The sequence below is a fragment of the Somniosus microcephalus genome, chromosome 9, assembly GCF_052327205.1.
Source record: "Somniosus microcephalus isolate GS21.2 chromosome 9, FLI_Smic_1.0, whole genome shotgun sequence".
Lineage (NCBI taxonomy): Eukaryota > Metazoa > Chordata > Chondrichthyes > Squaliformes > Somniosidae > Somniosus > Somniosus microcephalus.
In genome coordinates this window covers 127782120-127803111 of record NC_140995.1, presented here as the reverse complement: position 1 = coordinate 127803111, position 20992 = coordinate 127782120, and the positions used below count along the sequence as shown (strand labels likewise).

General features: G+C 47.7%; 1 protein-coding gene across 2 annotated transcripts in view; it reads left to right on the top strand.

Annotated features, from left to right (window-relative positions):
* lama2 (laminin, alpha 2) overlaps positions 1-20992 on the top strand; it is a 600632-nt gene that overhangs the window by 217017 nt on the left and 362623 nt on the right. For both annotated transcript variants that reach the window (XM_085997158.1, XM_085997157.1), the window contains exons 4-6: positions 618-860; positions 8066-8245; positions 9889-9978. In XM_085997158.1, the coding sequence (XP_085853284.1) occupies positions 618-860; positions 8066-8245; positions 9889-9978 (513 nt within the window). The remainder of the gene's footprint in view (positions 1-617; positions 861-8065; positions 8246-9888; positions 9979-20992) is intronic.

Sequence of the window (20992 nt, the reverse complement as noted above, 5' to 3'; positions counted from 1 at the left end):
TCCAGATAAATTCAATTGTAGGATGTAGCAGCATGGTGTGTGCCAGATATTTGTGTGATAATTTTTAGGTTAACATTTGTCAGTTGACTTGCTTTCTGTGCAGTTTTCGAAGGCTACTTTTTAAAATCTCAGACTACATAGCAATCTGAGTGTTGGCTCACGTCAGCAGTAAGGATTCGTAGAATGCCAATATTAGTGATCAACAATAAAGCTGTACTGCACAATAATGTAAAGCTGAAATTGCCAAACAGTTAATAAAAATGAGTGAAAAGTCAGTGTGAACACTGGAAGCCTATCTGGTGTAGTCAAAGAATGAGTCATTTGGTGTAGAAAAACATTAACTACAGACTTGCATCAGAATTTCTCACATGTTAGTGATTATGATACACACCTTTTTGATTTTTTGTGATAACATTTCTGTATAGAAAAATGTTGAAACATACATTTAAAGTTATTCCAAACCAACACCATCTGCAAAGTAGATTCAGTATTTTTTTTTAAAGAAAACTGTGTAAAAATATTCAGTTTTAAAAATGAGCCAACACTTTAAACCTATATTTACTGATACATAATTATTACTGGGAGTTTGATACTAAATAACCATGCATATTTTATAGGTGTTCCAGATTGCATATGTTATAATAAAAGCAGCCAATTCTCCACGCCCTGGGAATTGGGTTTTGGAGCGTTCAATGGATGGAATCACATACAAACCATGGCAATACTACGCTATAACAGATACAGAATGTCTTACTCGCTACAGCACTGTGCCTCGGACAGGCAACCCATCGTATACAGCAGATGATGAAGTTATTTGTACCTCATTCTACTCAAAAATCCATCCTCTGGAAAATGGCGAGGTAAGACTGGAAATTAAGATAATTTACAAATCACTTTTATAAAGTTATCATGGGAACATGTTGTCATTTGGAGTAATGTGAGGGACAGAGGTGTGTTCAGTCTTTTTGTTGTGTTTGAAGTCAGGTTGTTAGTCACACATTCAAACACAGTACTGATGTTGCTTGCATTGTAATCAACGTTATATAAAATATTGTAATTAAGGTAAATGTAAATTGAATGGATAAAGAGTACTGCAGGTACTGAGTTGCACATAACATTGCACACGTGCAATATGACCTGATGTCACCAATGGGTGTGCAAAATAATTTTTATGTGGAGTTTCATGTTGTGTTGAATAAAAATATTATGGACTCAATTCATAGATGAAGGAAAGGAAAGCACAGCACAAAAATTTACAAGTGTCTGCTGCAGGAAAACGCAGGACACATAGACCCAGAAAATCCACAGGAGGCTGCATCCCAGCCGAAGTGGCAGGATGTACCTACCTGCATACTCCACCACTGACCCTCTTGATATTCATGATGCGGATTTTTCACGCCTTTTGCAGTGCCCCCAGCAGAAGAGGTCACATACCGTGGCATAAGTAGTCAGCTGGGGGAATGCTGGGGCTGTAGCGGTCCCACGGGTTGTCCTATACACTGAGATACATAATTCCCTTTAACTTACCTTTTGGGGCCATTGCCCTTTTAACTTACCTGTTGGGGCCATTGCCCCTTTAAGACGCGTCCTAGCGTGCTGACGTCACGTCATGTACGACGTGACGTGCGTGCGGCGGCTGCCGGCCCGACTCGGCCTTCCAGGACGGCCGCTGGCACAGCCCAGCCTTGCATCTTCGGCCGCAACGACCAGCCGACGGGAGCGACGCGATCTTCCGCTCCCGCGGCAAGCACCGGCACAGCCCGGCTTACGGCGACTTCGGCCGCATCGGCCAGCAGGCGGGAGCGGAGTGATTCTCCGCTCCCGCGGCAAGTACCGGCACAGCCCGGCCTAGCAACCTCAGCCTTAAAGGCCAGTCTTCATACCGGGAGACGCGCTGACGCAACGACGCGGTCACGCGACGCCACAAGCACGGGCAAACGCGGCGACGCGATCACGTGACGCCCAAAGCGCGGGAACACACAGCAGAGCGTGATGACGTCACCACGCTCTCCGCAGTGCTCCTGCAGTTAGTCTTCGTGGAGTCCCCGCTGGGACAAGACCTATACCACGATGCTCCTACAGTCAGCCATCTTACCGATGTAATTAGTCTGTTCCTGTAAATAAACAACTTGTTAATAGTTCGTCGAAGTCAAACTCTCTTATTTAGTGGCGATCTACTTCAACCGCTACATTGGTGACCCAACGACGTGAGTACGGAAGCTCATCAATTCCAACACTACAATTGATGACCCCGTATCCGTGAACGATTTTCACGGTAGCAACGCGTAGCCTGAACCTCATCTTCCCACAAGACGACCGACGAACAACCACGGAACAGCAACCGCCTTACTCCGCCAAAGGCGACCCCGTCTTTGCGAACGTATTCGCAAGGTAAGCGCAGCCTGGGGCAGATCCCGTTTGACACGGACAAAACTCAACCGGACCCCGTTTTTTTTTGTGAACAATTTTCACAAAAGAAGCACGCCATGGAAGCATCAGCCGTTTTGCTGTCGCTACCGCAATCCAGGGAGCCACAGTCTCCCTCGTGCTTTATACTGGTAGAAGCCCCGTTCGACGAGAACATCGATGCGGCGCCGACCACGCACTTGCTCACGGTCCCCGTACTCGTCTTTCCTACCGCCACACGGATCGTCCGCCTCTACGTCCACAGCGACAGCAGGTATTCATCTCTCCAAGCGCGGGGTACAGCAAGTTCGGGCCCACAAGATCGGAGCGCGCCCCGCGGGGATACCACGAGGACTCACCCCCGCAAAACACGAGGACGCACTCCTCGCGCACGAGGACCCATCCCTCGCGAACCACGAGAACCCATCTCTCGTGAACACCGACGACTCCTTCTCCGCCGACGACGCACCAGCCCTTCAGCCTGCTGGTTGTGTTACTTACTACACGATTCGGCGTGAACAAAAAGCGTGCTGCCCTCCCGGCTGTTTCCTCCTAAATTTACAACAGTTACAAGTGTTGCCGCCCTCCAGGCAGAGTTAACCCCTCCTGAAAGCAACAACAACCTGGACCGTTGTCGCCCTTTCTCCAGTTTTTCCGTTAACAAACGCAAACGTCTACTGAAGCTGTATACATCGAGGATGGGTCCAACGGGCATCCTGCGACCGCGATCAACACGTGGAAGTTGCTCTGATCACAGATCAACACAGCAACTTTTCACCCTCCGTTCTGTTAATGTCGTAGCATTATGGCACGCACTGTTCCGTGCATTCCAGCCTCCTGAAGGTTTCGCTCACCAGTCAACGGAGACATCGCCCACGTCCGCCCAATCTGCCCATCACTCTGATAAGGCCTGCTGTTTTGCACGTCTCTATGGTCCTTCGCCTGACGGATACGTGTTATTCGCCACGACGCGTGTAAGGATCCGCTCACGAGCAGCATCTTCATACCTCGCCTACCAAGTCGAGACAGCACGACCGCCGTGACCACCAGCTCATCAGACCATCTCATCCTTGGACTTTCGTTAAAGTGAATTCTGGGGGGCCCTGTGTAGCGGTCCCACGGGTTGTCCTATACACTGAGATACATAATTCCCTTTAACTTACCTTTTGGGGCCATTGCCCTTTTAACTTACCTGTTGGGGCCATTACCCCTTTAAGACGCGTCCTAGCGTGCTGACGTCACGTACGACGTGACGTGCGTGCGGCGGCTGCCGGCCCGACTCGGCCTTCTAGGACGGCCGCTGGCACAGCCCAGCCTTGCGTCTTCGGCCGCAACGACCAGCCGACGGGAGCGACGCGATCTTCCGCGGCAAGCACCGGCACAGCCCGGCTTACGGTGACTTCGGCCGCATCGGCCAGCAGGCGGGAGCGGAGTGATTCTCCGCTCCCGCGGCAAGTACCGGCACAGCCCGGCCTAGCAACCTCGGCCTTAAAGGCCAGTCTTCATACCGGGAGACGCGCTGACGCAACGACGTGGTCACGCGACGCCACAAGCGCGGGCAAACGCGGCGACGCGATCGCGTGACGCCCAAAGCGCGGGAACACACAGCAGAGCGTGATGACGTCATCACGCTCTCCGCAGTGCTCCTACAGTTAGTCTTCGTGGAGTCCCCGCTGGGACAAGACCTATACCACGATGCTCCTACAGTCAGCCATCTTACCTGCCATCTTACCGATGTAATTAGTCTGTTCCTGTAAATAAACAACTTGTTAATAGTTCGTCGAAGTCAAACTCTCTTATTTAGTGGCGATCTACTTCAACCGCTACAGGGCCATTGTAAGAAACTAATAGAAACTGCATCCCCAGCTACTTTTGTCAAGGAGCCACTTTGAAGTTTAACATTTTTTTGGTCCTCTTGGGTGTGCAGGCCTCAAACTGGGCTGGGACATTAGGTGGACCCCACTTCCTGCACCGACTACACAACAGGTCCTAATTAAGGGCTGGAAATGGAAATTCCAGTCTTCTGGAATCCCCACCTCTTCCATGTCACTGGCCTTGTAAGGGGCAGGTGGAGGCTCAGCCCCTTTCAAAGCCATGATTTCCCTTGCAGGATCCAGTCTATCCTGGTCTTGGTCAAATTTGGCAGCCATGCTGGTGGCCCCCTGAGTATTTCTGAGGTTTTGTTGAGTACAATGCTGGCAGGACTCAGTTATGAAAGTTCTGCCCCACAATTGGATTGGTGTAATTCGGTGTATTTCATATTTTAATGGAATGACTGCTGAAGAAGAGTGGCATCCACATCATGAAAAAGGTGCACAAAGAGCTTTGAAGGAAAGGGTAAAAATATAAGCAGTTGTAACTCATGAACCATAAAAGTTAGGGGATATTTTTCTGGGTCCTTGTCTATGCGCACTGGACAGCCCAATGCACAGCAGATGTTGGAAAATTGGACAGGTTGCAGCGCACACTTGCAAAGGAACCCACCCGATTTTATGATATTCATTGCACCCTGGCCATCTACTGCACGTGGACGTAGACCAAGGAAAATAGCTACTATAATTTTTTTTAAACCTCCTTGAGAGTCATCTGAAAGTCCATTGAGGGAGTCTTTCCTGTGACAGCAAGGTTAGCTCAGTTAGATGAGGATGAGCAAGGATGACCACACTCATGTGTAATGATCCCTTATTCCAGCTGTCATGAAGGATTTTGAAATGGACAGATTTAATGCATTTCTGCCACAATCCTAAAATATCAATAATTCCTTGCAGCCTCACATCCTCTCCCTTGAAAATTGGTCTGACAGCAAGATAGGTCAGAAAGCTGATTTGTGATGCTTTTGATCACCAGAAATGAGTTTTCGCCATTAGATAAGTGTTGTTTTGAAAGGAGAAATGTGCTTCACTGCTGCTTCCTCATTCTGTTGATCAGGGAGCAGTGCTCAGAGAACAAACTTCCCCTCCTATCCAATTCAAAAAGGCAAACCGAGTGGCATAAGAAATATAAGCACAGATTGAAAGAGTGTGGCAAATTCAATCAGGCTCGGAGCCCATCCTGAACAAGGCAATCAGCAGCTTCCCTGCTTCCCCTAAGTTGCCACTTATCAATATGGTAATCAGCCAGCTGTGTTGGCTGCATAACTGCCAGATATTAAATAACCTTATGAAAACAACATCTGGAAGCATATTATGTTGACATAGTGGTCGTAACATGAAAAATTCTGGAGTACAGAGGAAACAAAAACAAATGTAACTGGATCAAGTCCTTTGTTTTGCATTTGTAAATTAGGACTATTTCTGGTTGCTCACATTATACTGGAAAATATTTGCTGCAGCTTCAATACTTTAAAATTAACTCTATTGTTCAATATAAGTGAAATAAGTAATCCAAATAAATAATGTCTCCAGTTCAAGACATGGAATTACTTCAACCATCTGTGAACCACTGTGCAATAGTTTGTGCATTAAAGAGCTGTTATTATGACACAGTGGTCCAATGTGATTTGTGAATTAATATTTTGAAAAATACCAGTTATACAGAATTTAATAAATGAAACATTTCTATGGTGTTAGACGATATATGGCCAAAATTTATTTTAAGTGTGGATTGTTTTGCATGGTCATTTAAGTAGTTAGGGCTGGATTTTACCAACCTCGGTGGGTCCGTAGTGGGCGACGTCAGTGGCGGGTCCCGGCCTCGCTGCTGGCTCCAGCCCGCTGTCCAAAATGATTTTCCCCTGATTGATCTTGTTAAGCCTGCCCAGCATGTTTGCCAGCCAAATGAAGGAAGCAGGTCTGATGACATCATTTGATAACATGTCATCAGCCGGTTTCCTTAAAGGGACCATGCACAAATTTACTTTGACATTTGTGCTGTCAGTGTTGTACAGCATTGCGGTGCTGCAAACACTGACAATCACTGCACAGAGGTGCACGGCTGAATCCAGGCCCTCCCATGACTCCCTCTATATGCTTATGGAGGGAGTCACAGCACACAGGGAGGTTCTCTTCCCTTCCAGTCGGCGGAAGACACCTCCCCAGGACACCAACACAGCCGGGTTGCACATTGCACAGGAGGACACAAGCAGGGATGTCGTCAGGAGGACCAGGCTGCAGTGGCGCAAACCTTTCAATGATCTCAGTAGATCATGAAACGTTAGTACAAAGCCACACGCAACCTTATCCTGCTGTGCTGCTCATCATATCCCCATCACTCTGCCTTCCCTACCCTACTCCTGCACATCTTTACTCACACCAACTTACCTTACACCTACACCCATCCCTCTCTATCTACATTATCACATCCCCATCTCACGAGCCACCCCTCACACTCACCCTCACTCTAGTCCAATCATAGCAACCAACAACACACAAGGGTAGGCACTTGGGTGTTTTAGGCAATGTTGATGCAAAGTTTCTGTTAATGCAGTGTCAAACATTCAAACCTTTATTTTGAACACTTTGGGGGAAAAATTCAGTTGCTTTGCGCCTAAGAGGGCGCTAACGGGGCGCAAAGCAAGTATTGCCTGGGCGCGGCGCCGCCAACGCCTCCTGCAAAATTCAGCGGGAGGTTAGCAATGGCGGTAACCATTAGTGCCCTGCAGTGCTGCGCCACCGGCGATGACATCATCGCCATGCGCAGTGCCCCGCTCGCAACCTGGCTATGATCTTTGGTAGCGCCCCCTGACTTACCGCCGGACGCTATGTCCGACATGGTCAGGGGGGCCCGCCTGCGGCCGGGATGGCGCTAATTAAAGGCGAGGTGCCTGGCGGCCATTTTTGTTGCTGGCCGCCTGCCAGCACCTGCCCCCGTTGCTGTTCCTCTTCAGCACCCCGCGGAGTGCAGGTTGGTGTTGTTGTTTGTGCTGCTGATGCGCCCGGTGCTGCTGGTGTTGGGGCTGATCGTGGTGGGATTCTGAGGACCAAGGTGAGAGAGTATAAAGTGCACCCATGCTGATGGAATAGATGGCAGGTGAAGTAGAGATGACAAAAGTGATCTGTCAATGGTGAGAGAGGTAATGAGGTCAGACTGGATGGAGACTTGTGTAAAGACTTGCAGCATGGTGAATCTATTGTGGAAATGTGGTGAGGAAGAGCTTGTGGCTGAGGGAAGATATCTCTGTGAGGTGGGAGCTTTTATTTTACATTTGAAGCTGCCAACTCATCAGCTGATTCACTGGCCACTGAACTCGCACCTCAGCTTAACAGATGTGGTCCACGACCAGCATGGACCCCGATGGCAAGTTGTCAAATGTAAAAGGTGAGCTGAAAATCATTCTTAAGTGGCTTTAAACAAGCCACTAATTACCTGAATTGGGTCCCCCGCCGCTGCATTTCGGGTCTGCTCAGTGCTGACAGACCTGACATTGGGAAAGGCGTGTGGTGGCGGGTTCACAGTGGGGTCCCGACCCGCTGTGAAAAAATTTTTTTTTCCCACCTGCCCTGCCACCGATCCCACCTGCTGACTCCCTGGAAAATTCTGGCCTATATTAAAGTTTTTACTGTCATTTTCTAATTCAGTAATATCATTATATTAATAGGTGTTCAGAGACCAAAGGACATGTTTGTAAACATTTGATAGACGTGAATGCCTACAGAACATTTATGAACAAGAAGTTGAGTATTTACTTGTGAATATTAAGTTTGCCCTATTTTGCGTTCAGATTCATACATCACTTATTAATGGAAGGCCCAGTGCTGAAGATCCATCCTCAACTTTGCTGGAGTTCACTTCAACTCGCTACATTCGTCTGAGGCTTGAGAGAATTAGAACACTTAACGCTGATCTTATGACATTAGCTTACAATGATGCAAAGGATATTGACCCTATTGTTTCCAGAAGGGTGAGAATTTTTGCCTTTTATAAATGTTCAATATAAATTTTGAGTCATATTGCATTCATAATTTATAGATTATAGACTCTCTTTTTGATTGAGCTCTAAATGCTTTTAAAATCCTTTGGCTTTATGAAATCGCACATGAAAATAATGTTTAATTAAACTTTTCTTCTGTTTTATTAAAGATGCTAGCCATTCCATATCTTAAGTTGTGAGTTTATTTTAGTTAACACAAATTATGCACAACAATATGGATATCAATAAACAAAATGCAGCCATTCCACTCTCATGGCATTTTAATACTTAGGTTATCAGTTTGGGACCACAACATGTGTACAGTGATACAGCGCCAGCAGACTTGAGTGATACTGCTGGTTACTGCTGGTTCCACATCACTCTTTGGATAGGCAAAGTTTAAAAGATAATTTTTGAGGGTAGGGTATGGTAGTGTAGTGGTTATGGTACCAGACTAACAATCCAGAGGTTGAGTTTAAATCCTACCATAACAAGTTGTGAAACTGAGTTCAATAAATCTGGTAATGTGTGGGCTAGCGCCAGAAAATGACCATGAAAGCTACTGGATTTGTTGTAATAAACCCAACTGATTCACTAATACCCTGCCACTCCTATCAGCCCTGCATGTGACTCTTATTGCCCCCTGGGCAACTAGGGATGGGCAAGAATTGCTGTCTTGCCAGTGTTGCCCATATCCCAAGAACAAATACAAAAATTATTAAAGTTATGCTGCAACTGGTGCAGAGCTAAAACAACGTAAAACAAGTGCTCAAACTTGCAAAAATGTAGTTTTGTTGATATGACACAAAACTGCAGGACAGCAGGGCTATATAGTTGGTATGTAATAGCAAAATACTGCGGATGCTGGAAATCTGAAATAACAACAGAAAATGCTGGAAATACTCAGCAGGCCAGGCAGCATCCGTGGAGAGAGAAACAGAGTTAACGTTTCAGGTCCCATTTTCTGACATTTCTGATCGTACATACAAGTAAAGTGGGTATGATTATTGAAACACCAATAAAAATTTTCGTTGAAAGTGTTAATCTTGGATGATGGTTTTTAATACTGCTATTCAAAACATTTTAATGCTGATCATTTGGGATAAGGTGAACTTGTTAGTTTATAATGATAATAATAGCTATAGTATCAAACATTTAAATGTTGCAAAATCAGAGCCAACTTGACATGGTTATTGGTAACAGAAATATAATTGGCTATTGATATTAGAAAGACTTACCTCATCATCACCAAATAGTAACATGAGGTAGTGCGAATCTTTTCTTTTTCATTGCCAACAGCCAGGAGTGTTTGGGGATGGTATTTGTGATAGTGTGTCAAGCACTGTATCCTGTCTCTGGCTCTCCCTCCCTTCCTTCATTCTAAAATGTGTTTTTATTTTACTCAACTGAGCATGGGTTAAGATAGAATGAAACCTGCCAGCATTTGAAGCTAGGATCCTCTGATCCCACCAGAGCTTAACTAACTGTACTACCTGGTCCTGGTTGTTGGGATTATCAAAAAGCTGCCCTTATGTTTGAAGTTCCCATTTCAATGGTAACATCCAGAGTAAGTAATGTAGAACAATAATATACTCTTATTGACATTTTTAATGCTTGTCCTATTCCCATTTTAGTATTACTACTCTCTGAAAGACATTTCTGTTGGTGGGATGTGCATCTGCTATGGACATGCAAGTGCTTGCCCTCTTGATTTAGTAATCAATGTAAGTATATTCCTTCATCATAATTGCTTTTAGAAGTAACCTTAACAAAATGTCAGGCACTTCTTTCCTTGGTCAGAAAGATAAAACAGTCTACAAATGTTAGTAAAGACTCTCATGGTGGACCAGCCAAAAGGCATACTTAACTCACACACCTCCCGCAACTAGTATGCACTCTCTCCTACAAACAATCCCACCGACAGTATCAAAATGTACAATCAGGAGGAGGGCTGAGTGAGAATAGCAGGCAAGAGCTGCAATCCATTCCTGGTTCGTAGCTGTCTTCATGCAGAGATTTGAGGCAATAATTTAATCATTATCTTAAAAGTTGTAGATCATCTCATGAAAACTGAAAAAAGCTTTTATTGGTTTTGAATAGTTATGGAAAAGGACAAAGAAAAATCAAATGTGAAAATATTCAACTGGAGGAGAGCTAATTTCAGTGAGTTGAAAAGGGACCTGGCCCAGGTGGATTGGAATCAAAGATTGGCAGGTAAAACAGTAAATGAACAATGGGAGGCCTTCAAAGAGGAGATGGTTCAGGTACAGACTAGCCACGAGGGGGAAAGGAAGGGCATCCAAAGCTAGAGCTCCCTGGATCACTAAATCACACATTCACAGAAATCCCACAGTGCAGATAGAGGCCATTTTGGCCCATCGAGCCTGCACCGACACATATCCCACCCGATCCCCGTAATCCCTACACCAACACATATCCCACCCTATCCCCGTAACCCCACGTATTTAATCCCCCTAACACTAAGGGTCAATTTATCATAGCCAATCATCCTAACCCGCACATCTTTGGACTGTGGGAGGAAACCGGAGCACCCGGAGGAAACCCACGCAAACACGGGGAGAATGTGCAAACTCCATACAGTCACCCGAGGCTGGATTCGAACCCGGGTCCCTGGCGCTGTGAGGCAACAGTGCTAACCACTATAGAGATTAAAATGGAACAGAAAAAGGAGGCTTATGATAAATGTCAAGTAGAGACCCAAGATGAACACATAGGGCAGGATTTTCATTGAGCCGTGGAGGCGGGACTGGAGGCGTGTGGGGGGTTAAAATCGCAAAAACTGGCACGCGGGACCCCCCCCCCCCCCGGCCTGGTTCCCGACTCCGAGCAATTTGAACTCAGGCGTGTCTGATGCTCCTGTCTCCGTCCCGCCTCCAACAGGCGGAACTGGTCGTTAAGGCCCTTAACAAGCACTAAATGGCCTCTATAATCCTATTTTAAAAGGCCCTTCGATTTTAACCCTTTTCCCACGTGAAACACGCCTGGTGGGAAACACGATGGTGATACTTGACGGGAGCACTATTGGATTGCTGACTATCAACTGCAGGTCAACCATTAAAGAGGAGAATTGATCAGTCATCATTTGCAGGTGGCAGGACTTAGTGGTCTCAGGTCTGGGGCAACTTTTAGAAGGCTTAACCACACCTGTGGAAGGTTGGAGCCTTACACCCATCTCCAGTGTGACCTCCTGGGAAACCCCTCTCGCCACCTTCCCTCAGCGCTTCTTCAACTGAGGCATATACCAGGAGCATGGGAGCCATCTATTTCCTTCCCATCTGGGCATTAGAGGAGCTCGAGCACCAGCCGCGGCACTAGCAGAACCAGGAACAACAGCAGCACCAACAACAACAGCAGCAGCAGGAGCGCCAGGCTGCTGCTCACCCATCTGAAGCTGCACAGGCCAGAAGGGGCCAGCGCCTGGAAGCCCGTCGGCACAGGAGATACCCCCCAAACAGGGTCTACAGACACAGGGTCAGCTATCTCAACATGTCTGAGCAGCAGTGCCAAAGGCGGATCTGACTTTCGCGAGTGGTAGTGAGTGACATCTGCGCAATGCTACAGCAAGACCTGCTGCCCAGAGGGCCAGGTGGACAAGCATTACCAGTGGCCGTGAAAGTCACCACCGCACTCAGGCTCATTCCAGGGATCAGCAGCAGACATCAGCGGCATCTCCCAGGCGGCCGCAAACACTTGCATCACGCAGGTAACCGATGCCCTCTTTGCCCTCGCGCACAATCACATCCATTTCACCAAGTATCGAGCAAGTGTCATGGCGCGAGCGGTTGGATTAGCTCATCCGACAGGCTTTCCAAGGGTGCAGGGCGTCGTTGACTGCACACATGTGGCCCTTAAGGCACCCCATTGCAATCCAGGCATTTTTGTCAACTGCAAGGGCTTCCACTCCCTTAACGTTCAGCTGGTGTGTGACCATAAGAAGGAAATTTTGCATGTTTGTGCCAAGTACCCTGGCAGTTGCCATGACTCCTTCACACTGCGCCAGTCTAGTGTGCCTCCGCTATTCAGTCCGCCAGACCAACTTAACGGATGGCTACTTGGAGACAAGGGCTATCCCCTGAGGACGTGGCTAATGACGCCATTGAGGAGACCATCCAACGAAACTGAGGAGAGCTACAACTCCAGCCACATGTCCACCAGAGCCATAATCGAGCAAACCATTGGTTTGCTGAAGATGCGCTTCAGATGCCTGGATATATCAGGTGGAGCCCTGCAGTACTCAGCAGCCAGGGTCTCCAGAGTCGTCGTGGTTTGTTGTGCACTTCACAACATGGCATAGCGTCATGGCTTGCAGATTTCTGAGGACCAAGTGGCTCCTCACATATCCTCCCCAGATGAGGAGAAGGAGGAGGAGGAGTGTGAAAACAAACATCCTGCAGAGGCTCATCAACCAGCAGCAGCATTACGCGAGAACATTGCTGCCTGGGATGGAAGGAACGCATTTATCCTGGCCAGATTTGCTTAGCCTAGTCAATCAAACACTTTTGCCTCGCAGCTTCTTACCAGAGCATTGACAATGGCCAAGAACCAGAGGATTCCTAGCACTCTGACCACCATACTGACAGTTGCAAGTATGCCTAAGCCCTCAATGTGGAAGTCCCAATAGCGAAATGACAGACGTCACAACTGCAACATTTGCCATCAGCATTTTTATGTACAATAACAAAGTGATGGCATTTTTACAGTAAACACAAAATTGCACCCAAGTGACTACCCTTGTAACGTAGAAACATAGAAGATAGGAGCAGGAGTAGGCCATTCGGCCCCTCGAGCCTGCTCCGCCATTCGATGAGATCATGGCTGATCATCCAAACTCAGTACCCCGTACCTGCCTTCTCCCCATATCCCTTGATACCTTTAGCTCTAAGAAATATATCTAACTCCTTCTTGAATATATTTAAAGACTTGGCCTCAACCGCCTTCTGTGGTAGAGAATTCCACAGGTTCACCACTCTCTGGGTGAAGAAATTCTTCCTCATCTCTGTCCTAAATGGCTTACCCCTTATCCTTAGACTATGACCCCTGGTTCTGGACTCTCCGACCATCGGGAACATTCTACCTGCATCTAGTTTGTCCAGACCTGTCAGAATTTTATAAGTTTCGATGAGATCCCCTCTCATTCTTCTAAACTCCAGCGAATATAAGCCCATTCAACCCAATCTCTCCTCATACGTCATTCCTGCCATCCCAGGGATCAGCCTTGTAAATCTTCGCTGAACTCCTTCCATGGCAAGAACATCCTTCTTCAGATAAGGCGACCAAAACTGCACACAGTACTCAAGGTGTGGTCTCACCAAGGCCCTGTACAACTGCAGCAGGACAGCCTTGCTCCTGTACTCAAACCCTTTCGCTATGAAGGCCAACATACCATTTGCCTTCTTCACCGCCTGCTGCACCTGCATGCTTACCTTCAGCGACTGGTGCACAAGGACACTCAGGTCTCGTTGCACTTCCCCTTCTCCCAATCTATTGCCATTCAGATAATAGTCTGCCTTTCTGTTTTTGACACCAAAGTGGATGACCTCGCATTTATCCATGTTATATTGCATCTGCCACGCTTCTGCCCAACCACCCAACCTGTCCAAATCATCCTGGAGTTTCTCGGTATCCTCCTCGCAGCACACACGCCCACCCAGCTTTGTGTCGTCTGCAAACTTGGAGATATTACATCTAGTTCCCTTATCTAGATCATTAATGTATATTGTGAATAGCTGGGGTCCAAGGACCGATCCCTGCGGTACCCCACTAGTCACTGCCTGCCACTTGGAAAAAGACCCGTTAATTCCTACTCTCTGCCTTCTGTCCGCCAACCAGTTCTCTATCCAAGTCAATACCTTGCCCCCAATCCCATGTGCCTTAACTTTACACGATAATCTCTTATGCGGGACCTTATCGAAAGCCTTTTGGAAGTCCAAATACACCACATCTACTGGTTCTCCCTTATCTATTTTCCCAGTTACATCCTCAAAAAATTCCAGTACGATTTACCTTTTGTAAATCCATGTTGACTTTGTCTGATCCTGTCACTGTTTTCCAAGTGCTCAGCTATTACATCCTTTATAATGGACTCTAGCATTTTCCCCACTACCGATGTCAGGCTTACCGGTCTGTAATTCCCCGCTTTCTCTCTACCACCCTTTTTGAATAGTGGGGTAACATTAGCTACCCTCCAATCCATGGGTACAGTTCCAGATTCCAGCGAATTTTGGAAGATGATCAGCAATGCATCTACTATTTCTAGGGCCACCTCCTTAAGTACCCTAGGATGTAGATTATCAGGCCCTGGGGATTTATCGGCCTTCAATCCCGTCAATTCCCCTAACACCATTTCCCTACAAATACTGATTTCTTTCAGTTCCTCCCTCTCATCAGACCCTATGTTCTCCAACATCTCTGGGAGGTTATTTGTGTCCTCCTTTGTGAAGACAGAACCAAAATATGCATTTAATTGGTCTACCATTTCTTTGTTCCCCATTATAACTTCCCCTGCTTCTGACTGCAAGGGACCTACACTTGATTTCACTAATCTTTTTCTCTTCACATATCTATAAAAGCTCTTACAGTCAGTTTTTATGTTCCCTGCAAGCTTACTTTCATATTCTATTTTCCCCTTCTTAATTAATCCCTTTGTCCTCCTTTGTTGAATCCTAAACTGCTCCCAATCCTCAGGGTTACCGCTTTTTCTGGCCAATTTATATGCCCTCTCCTTGGATCTTATGCTATCCCTAATTTCCCTTGTTAGCCACGGTTGAGTCACCCTTTTTGTTTTATTCCTATCCCAAACTGTGATGAACAACTTCTGTAGTTCATCCATGCGGTCTTTGAATGTTTGCCATTGCCTATCCACCGTCAACCCTTTGAGTGACATTCCCCAATCCATCCTACCCAATTCACGCCTCATACCATCGTAGTTTCCTTTATTTAAGTTCAGGACCCTAGTCTCCGAGTCAACTACTTCACTCTCCATCCTAATGAAGAATTCTATCATATTATGATCGCTTTGACCCAAGGGGCCTCATACAACAAGATTGCTAATTAATCCTCTCTCATTACATAATACCCAGTCTAAGATGGCCTGATCTCTGGTTGGTTCCTCGACATATTGTTCCAGAAAACCATCCCGTAAACATTCTAGGAATTCCTCCTCCACAGTATTTTTACTAATTTGGTTAGCCCAATCTATATGTAACTTAAAGTCACCCATGATGACTGCTGTGCCCTTACTGCATGCTTCTCTAATTTACCTTTTAATGCCATCCCCAACCTCAGTATTACTGTTTGGAGGTCTATATACCACTCCCACTAACGTTTTCTGCCCCTTGATATTTCTCAGTTCTACCCATACAGATTCCGCATCATCAGAGTTAATATCCTTCCTTTCAATTGTGTTAATCCCCTCTTTAACCAGCAATGCTACCCCACCTCCCTTTCTTTTTTGCCTATCCTTCCTAAATATTGAATAACCCTGGATGTTGAGTTCCCAGCCTTGGCCACCCTGGAGCCATGTTTCTGTAATCCCAATCAAATCATATTCGTTTACCTCTATTTGCGCAGCTAATTCATCCACCTTGTTCCGAATGCTCCTTGCATTAAGGCACAAAGCCTTCAGGTTTGTTTTTTTAATGTGCTCAGACCTATATGAATTATTATTTACTGTAACCATGTTTGATTTAAACCGTTGAGTTCTTTGCCTTCTAATTTTGTTTTTCTCCTTCCTGTCTTTTGCTTTTTTCCTTGTTTCCCTTTCCTCTGTCTCCCTGCTCAGGCTCCCAACCCCTGCCACTTTAGTTTAAACCCTCCCCAACAGCACTAGCAAACTCTCCCCCTAGGACATCGGTCCCGGCCCTGCCCAGGTGCAAACCGTCCCGTTAGTACTGGTCCCACCTCTCCCAGAACTGGTTCCAATGTCCAAGGAATTTGAATCCCTCCCCCTTGCACCATTCCTCTAGCCACGTATTCATTTGAAATATCCTCCTATTTCTACTCTGACTAGCACGTGGCACTGGTAACAATCCTGAGATTACTACCTTTGAGGTCCTATTTTTCAATTTACCTCCTAACTCCCTATATTCTGCTTTTCGGACCTCATCCCATTTTTTACCTATATCGTTGGTGCCTATGTGCACCACGACAACTGGCTGTTCGCCCTCCCCCTCCAAAATGTTCAGCAGCCGCTCCGAGACGTCCTTGACCCTTGCGCCAGGGAGGCAACACACCATCCTGGAGTCTCGATTGCGGCCGCAAAAACGCCTATCTATTTCCCTTACAATTGAGTCCCCTATCACTATAGCTCTTCCACTCTTTTTCCTCCCGTCCTGTGCAGCAGAGCCACCCATGGTGCCAGGAAGTTGGCTGCTGCTGCCTTCCCCTGATGAGTCATTCCCCCCAACAGTATTCAACGTGGTATATCTGTTTGAGAGAGGGATGGCCACAGGGGATTCCTGCATTACCTGCCTGCGCCTCTTACTCTGCCTGCTGGTCACCCATTCCCTTCCTGCCTGTACACCCTTTACCTGCAGTGTGACCAACTCGCTAAATGTGATATTCACAACATCCTCAGCATCGCGAATGCTCCAAAATGAATCAATCCGCAGCTCCAGTGCCGCAATGCGGTGTGTCAGTAGCTGCAGCTGGACACACTTCCCGCACACATGGTCGTCAGGGACACAGGAAGCGTCCCTGATTTCCCACATAGAGCAGGAGGAGCATACTACGGGGCTGGGCTGTCCTGCCATGAATTACCCTTTAATTAATTAATTAAAATTAAATGAATCCCACCAATTTCACTTCAATTAAATGATATACTCAAGGGCCCTTGCTTAATAGTAGTCCCTGCTACACAACAGAGACCTTAGAAACCACAAAATTTAAGTTTAGAAAAATTTAGAAAGAAAATACTCACCAACCAATCACTTACCTGCTTCTTGGTGACCTCACACTTCGATTACTTTTTGCTTCCCTCTCCCGGAACCTGGATTGGTAAGCCACCTCTGGTGCTTCCTCGCAGGTCCGCCGCCTCTCCACTCTCGGGGCTCTGGGCCTCGCTGCCTCGGGCTGCTCCTTTTATCCTCTGCCGCCTCTGGTGCTCCCTCGCAGGTCCGCCGCCTCTCTGCTCTCGGGGCTCTGGGCCTTGCTGCCTCGGGCTGCTCCTTTTATCCTCCGCCGCCTCTGGTGCTCCCTCGCAGGTCCGCCGCCTCTCCGCTCTCGGGGCTCTTTGTGCAGAATTTTCCTCTTATGCATGTTCCTACGTGGTGCCTCCCCTGTGGCTTCAGCAGATGTGGAGGCCCCTTGCTCACTTTGCTGCTGCTCCTGTCTCGACACCTTTGGCGGGCGTCCTCTGGGGTGGCGAGCCTGTGAGGGCTTGTCAACAGTCTGCGGCTGTGCAGGGGTTGAGACACCTATCTCACTTGGGTGTGGGCTCTGGTGGGGCTCTGCAGTGGCATGGAAGTGTGAGCGCTTGGAGAGGAGCCCCCACTTCCTTGAGGTCTGCCACCAACCTGCCTCTCATGGGTCAGGTCCCCCTCAACGCCTGCAAGTGGCTGGAGAGCAACTTGCTGCACACCAAGGTGCCCGTATCTGCAATGGCAGTCCTACTCAGAAGGACTTCCATGAAAGTCTGGTTTCTCTGTTCAATAGATGCCCATCGCTCCTCAAAAGATGTCATTCTATTCTGAACAATGACCATGTTTTCCATACCCTGGCGACTAAGCTCCTCCATGGCTGTAGCCATCCTCTCCTCTACAGTAGCCATCCTCTCCTCTATGGCAGCCATCCTTTCCACGGAGGTAGCCATCCTTTCCGTGGTGATGCGTTCATGCGCCAATGACTCCACAAAGGCTCTGGTCATGTTCGCTATGGACTCCTCCATTCGCTCCACACTCGCAGCGACCCTAGAGACAAAACCTGCCAGAGACTCCTGCATCTGTGCCTGGAGTTCCATCACCGCTGATCTCATGGATGGACCCAGAGGCAGAGGGTCGACATGCTGCTGAGCCGAGCTGGCAGAGTCCGGCGCCCTCTGACTATGACTCTCCACTGCTGTCCCTGTCTCCACAATCTGCTGATGCTCACTTGTGAGCTGTGATACACCAGGTGACAACACTACTCTATGTCCCGAAGGTCCCACCGAGGTGTGAGTGTCTGCGCTGGTGCTGGGTGCGCAGATATCTGGTGACGCTGCGCCCTCAGAGGTTGCAGCTTCCTCTGTGGAGTCTGGCTGCTCAGCCTCTTCTTCCTGGCTAGGGGGATGGATGCTTGTGATGGTCCTGTGGGGGAGTAAAGGAAATAGTCAGAGATGTGATGCCAAGGCTAAATGCACATTGCTTTTTGCAGATGCTCATAAGTCCATCTGTTAGAGCTTTACAATCATCATCAGCGACTCATGCAATGTCAAAGAGAGAGATGGGAAACTTTTTTGTCACCAGCTTGCTGTGTTGCACCCATCTGTCCGTCCCCCACTTGCGCGAATCATCCTCAATGCCGATGATTTCCAGGGCGGCCTCCTCTCAGGGGGTCAGGTGGGCTATTGAGGGTGGCCCTCCTCCTGTCCTGGCTCGCTCTCTCTTGTTGTGAGCTCTCTTTTCCTGCAATGAGGGAGACAAGTGGAGGTTGAGTGAGAATGAAGGAGTGAGTGTAGAGATTGCATAGCATAGATACTTAGAAGGAGACAAAGATGGAGTGAGGTTGCAAGACCAAAGGCCCTCCCTGTGTGTTGTCAGTTGTGTTCAAAGCATCAGAGTGATAGGGAGTGTGAGGGCTGCATGGTGGAATTGTTATGTGAATGTGTGCATAGAGAGAGAGGGAATGGGTAAGGGTGCATGGATGTTAGTGTCAAGTGGGATGTGGAGGAAGAGATTGCTAAAGCTGAGTGCTGGTGAGGAAAGGCAATGGGGGTCAGATTGAGGGTGATGGGAAATTCATACTCACTTTTCCAGTGCGCTGAAGGTCATGAAATCTTTTCCGGTACTGAATCCAGGTTCGTCGTGAGACTCCCAAGGAGTTGACCTCCTCAGCCACCTGCAACCACACTGCCTTAGTCTGCTTGGGAGGCCTCTTCCTCCCTGAGCAAGGGAAGAGCACCTTCCTGTTGGCCCTAGCCCCATCCACCAATGCCTGCAGGGCCACCTCGTCGAAACGAGGAGCTGTTCTGGGCCTCCTGCTTGTCATGTTTCCTGCAGGTCCCTCTCACACCAAATGGAGAAAGCTGGGAAGCCTGCAGAAGAAGCAAGGCTTGCTGTAGACCTTAAATGCAGGAGTAATGATGACAACATCGGAGGCGACTTTCAGTCAGGAAAAACCCATTTGCCAAGGGTTCCCACATGTTGGAAATCAATTGGACAATTAAGTTAAAATTGCATCAATCTCCCACATCCATTTAGATTTGGGTGGATAACATGAAATGCGGATAACACGACACCATCCTGCACCTGAGTTAAAATCCTGCCCATAATGTACAGGGAAGAAATGAAAAAGGAAATAGGAGGAGCAAAGAGAGTGTATGAGAATAAATTAGCAGGTAACTTAAAAGGGAACCCAAAAGTCTTTTATAAACATAAATAGTAAAAGGTTAGTCATAGGAAGGGTGGGGCCGATTAGGGACCAAAAGGAGATTTTGTGGAGTTAGAGGGCATGGCTGCGCTACTAAATAAGTATATTGCATCTAGAGACCACTAAATAGTCGGAAGGAGATAGAGGAGCAAATTTGCAGGAAAATTGCAGAAATATGCAGAACTTTAGAATAGTAATAATGCAGGACTTCAATTGTCCTAATGTAGCGTGGGGCCAATTCGGGATCGAAAAGGAGATCTTGTGGAGACAGAGGGCATGGCTGAGCTACTAAATAAGTACTTTGCATCTGTCTTCACTAAGGAAGAGGATGCTGTCACAGTAAAGAAGGAGGTAATAAAAAAATTGGATGGGATAAAAATAAAGAGCAGGTACAAAAAAAGTTGGCAGTGCTCAAAGTGGAAAAGTCACCTGGTCCGGATGGGATGCATCATAGGTTGCTGAGGGAAGTAATGGTGGAAATTGCAGAGGCCCTTGCCACTGTGGCGACACGCCACCATTGGACATAATCCGCTCACGGCGGCACGGACAGTTTACGCAGGCGCACTGCCGGCAGCAGCCGCCCCCAGCCGGGGGCCCTTTCCTCCGGCAACTTGTTTCCCACAGGGACAGGCTGCTGGGAGCACTTCCTGTCTGGGGAGTATTTAAGTGGTTGCGCGGGCTTTTCAAGCTCTCTCTTTGCCATGATGTAGATTAAAGCAGTTGTGTTTCACCAACTCTGGTCTCGACTCCCACGTTTGCCGCGGTATCTCAACACTGGTGACCCCGACGCTCAGGACAAATCCTAAGCTAGCATGGCGGATACAAACGCAGTCACGGTTAAACTACCGGACTTTTGGGAGAACCTGGCCGAGGCCTGGTTCATTCAAGCCGAGTCCAGATTCCGGCTGAGAAGCATTACAGTCGACGCCACGAAGTACGACTACCTCGTCGCCTCTCTCACCTACGCCACAGTCCCCAAGGTTTGGGCAGCGCTGCAGGATCCACCAGTGGAAGGCAAGTACGAACATCTGAAGGCCGCGCTTCTTAAAAAATTTCAGGCGCCCTCTTACCAGCGCAACTGCCAACTCCTCGACCTCCCCGGCCTTGGTGACGCTTCACCATCGGATCTGCTTTCCCACATGCTGTCCCTCTCGG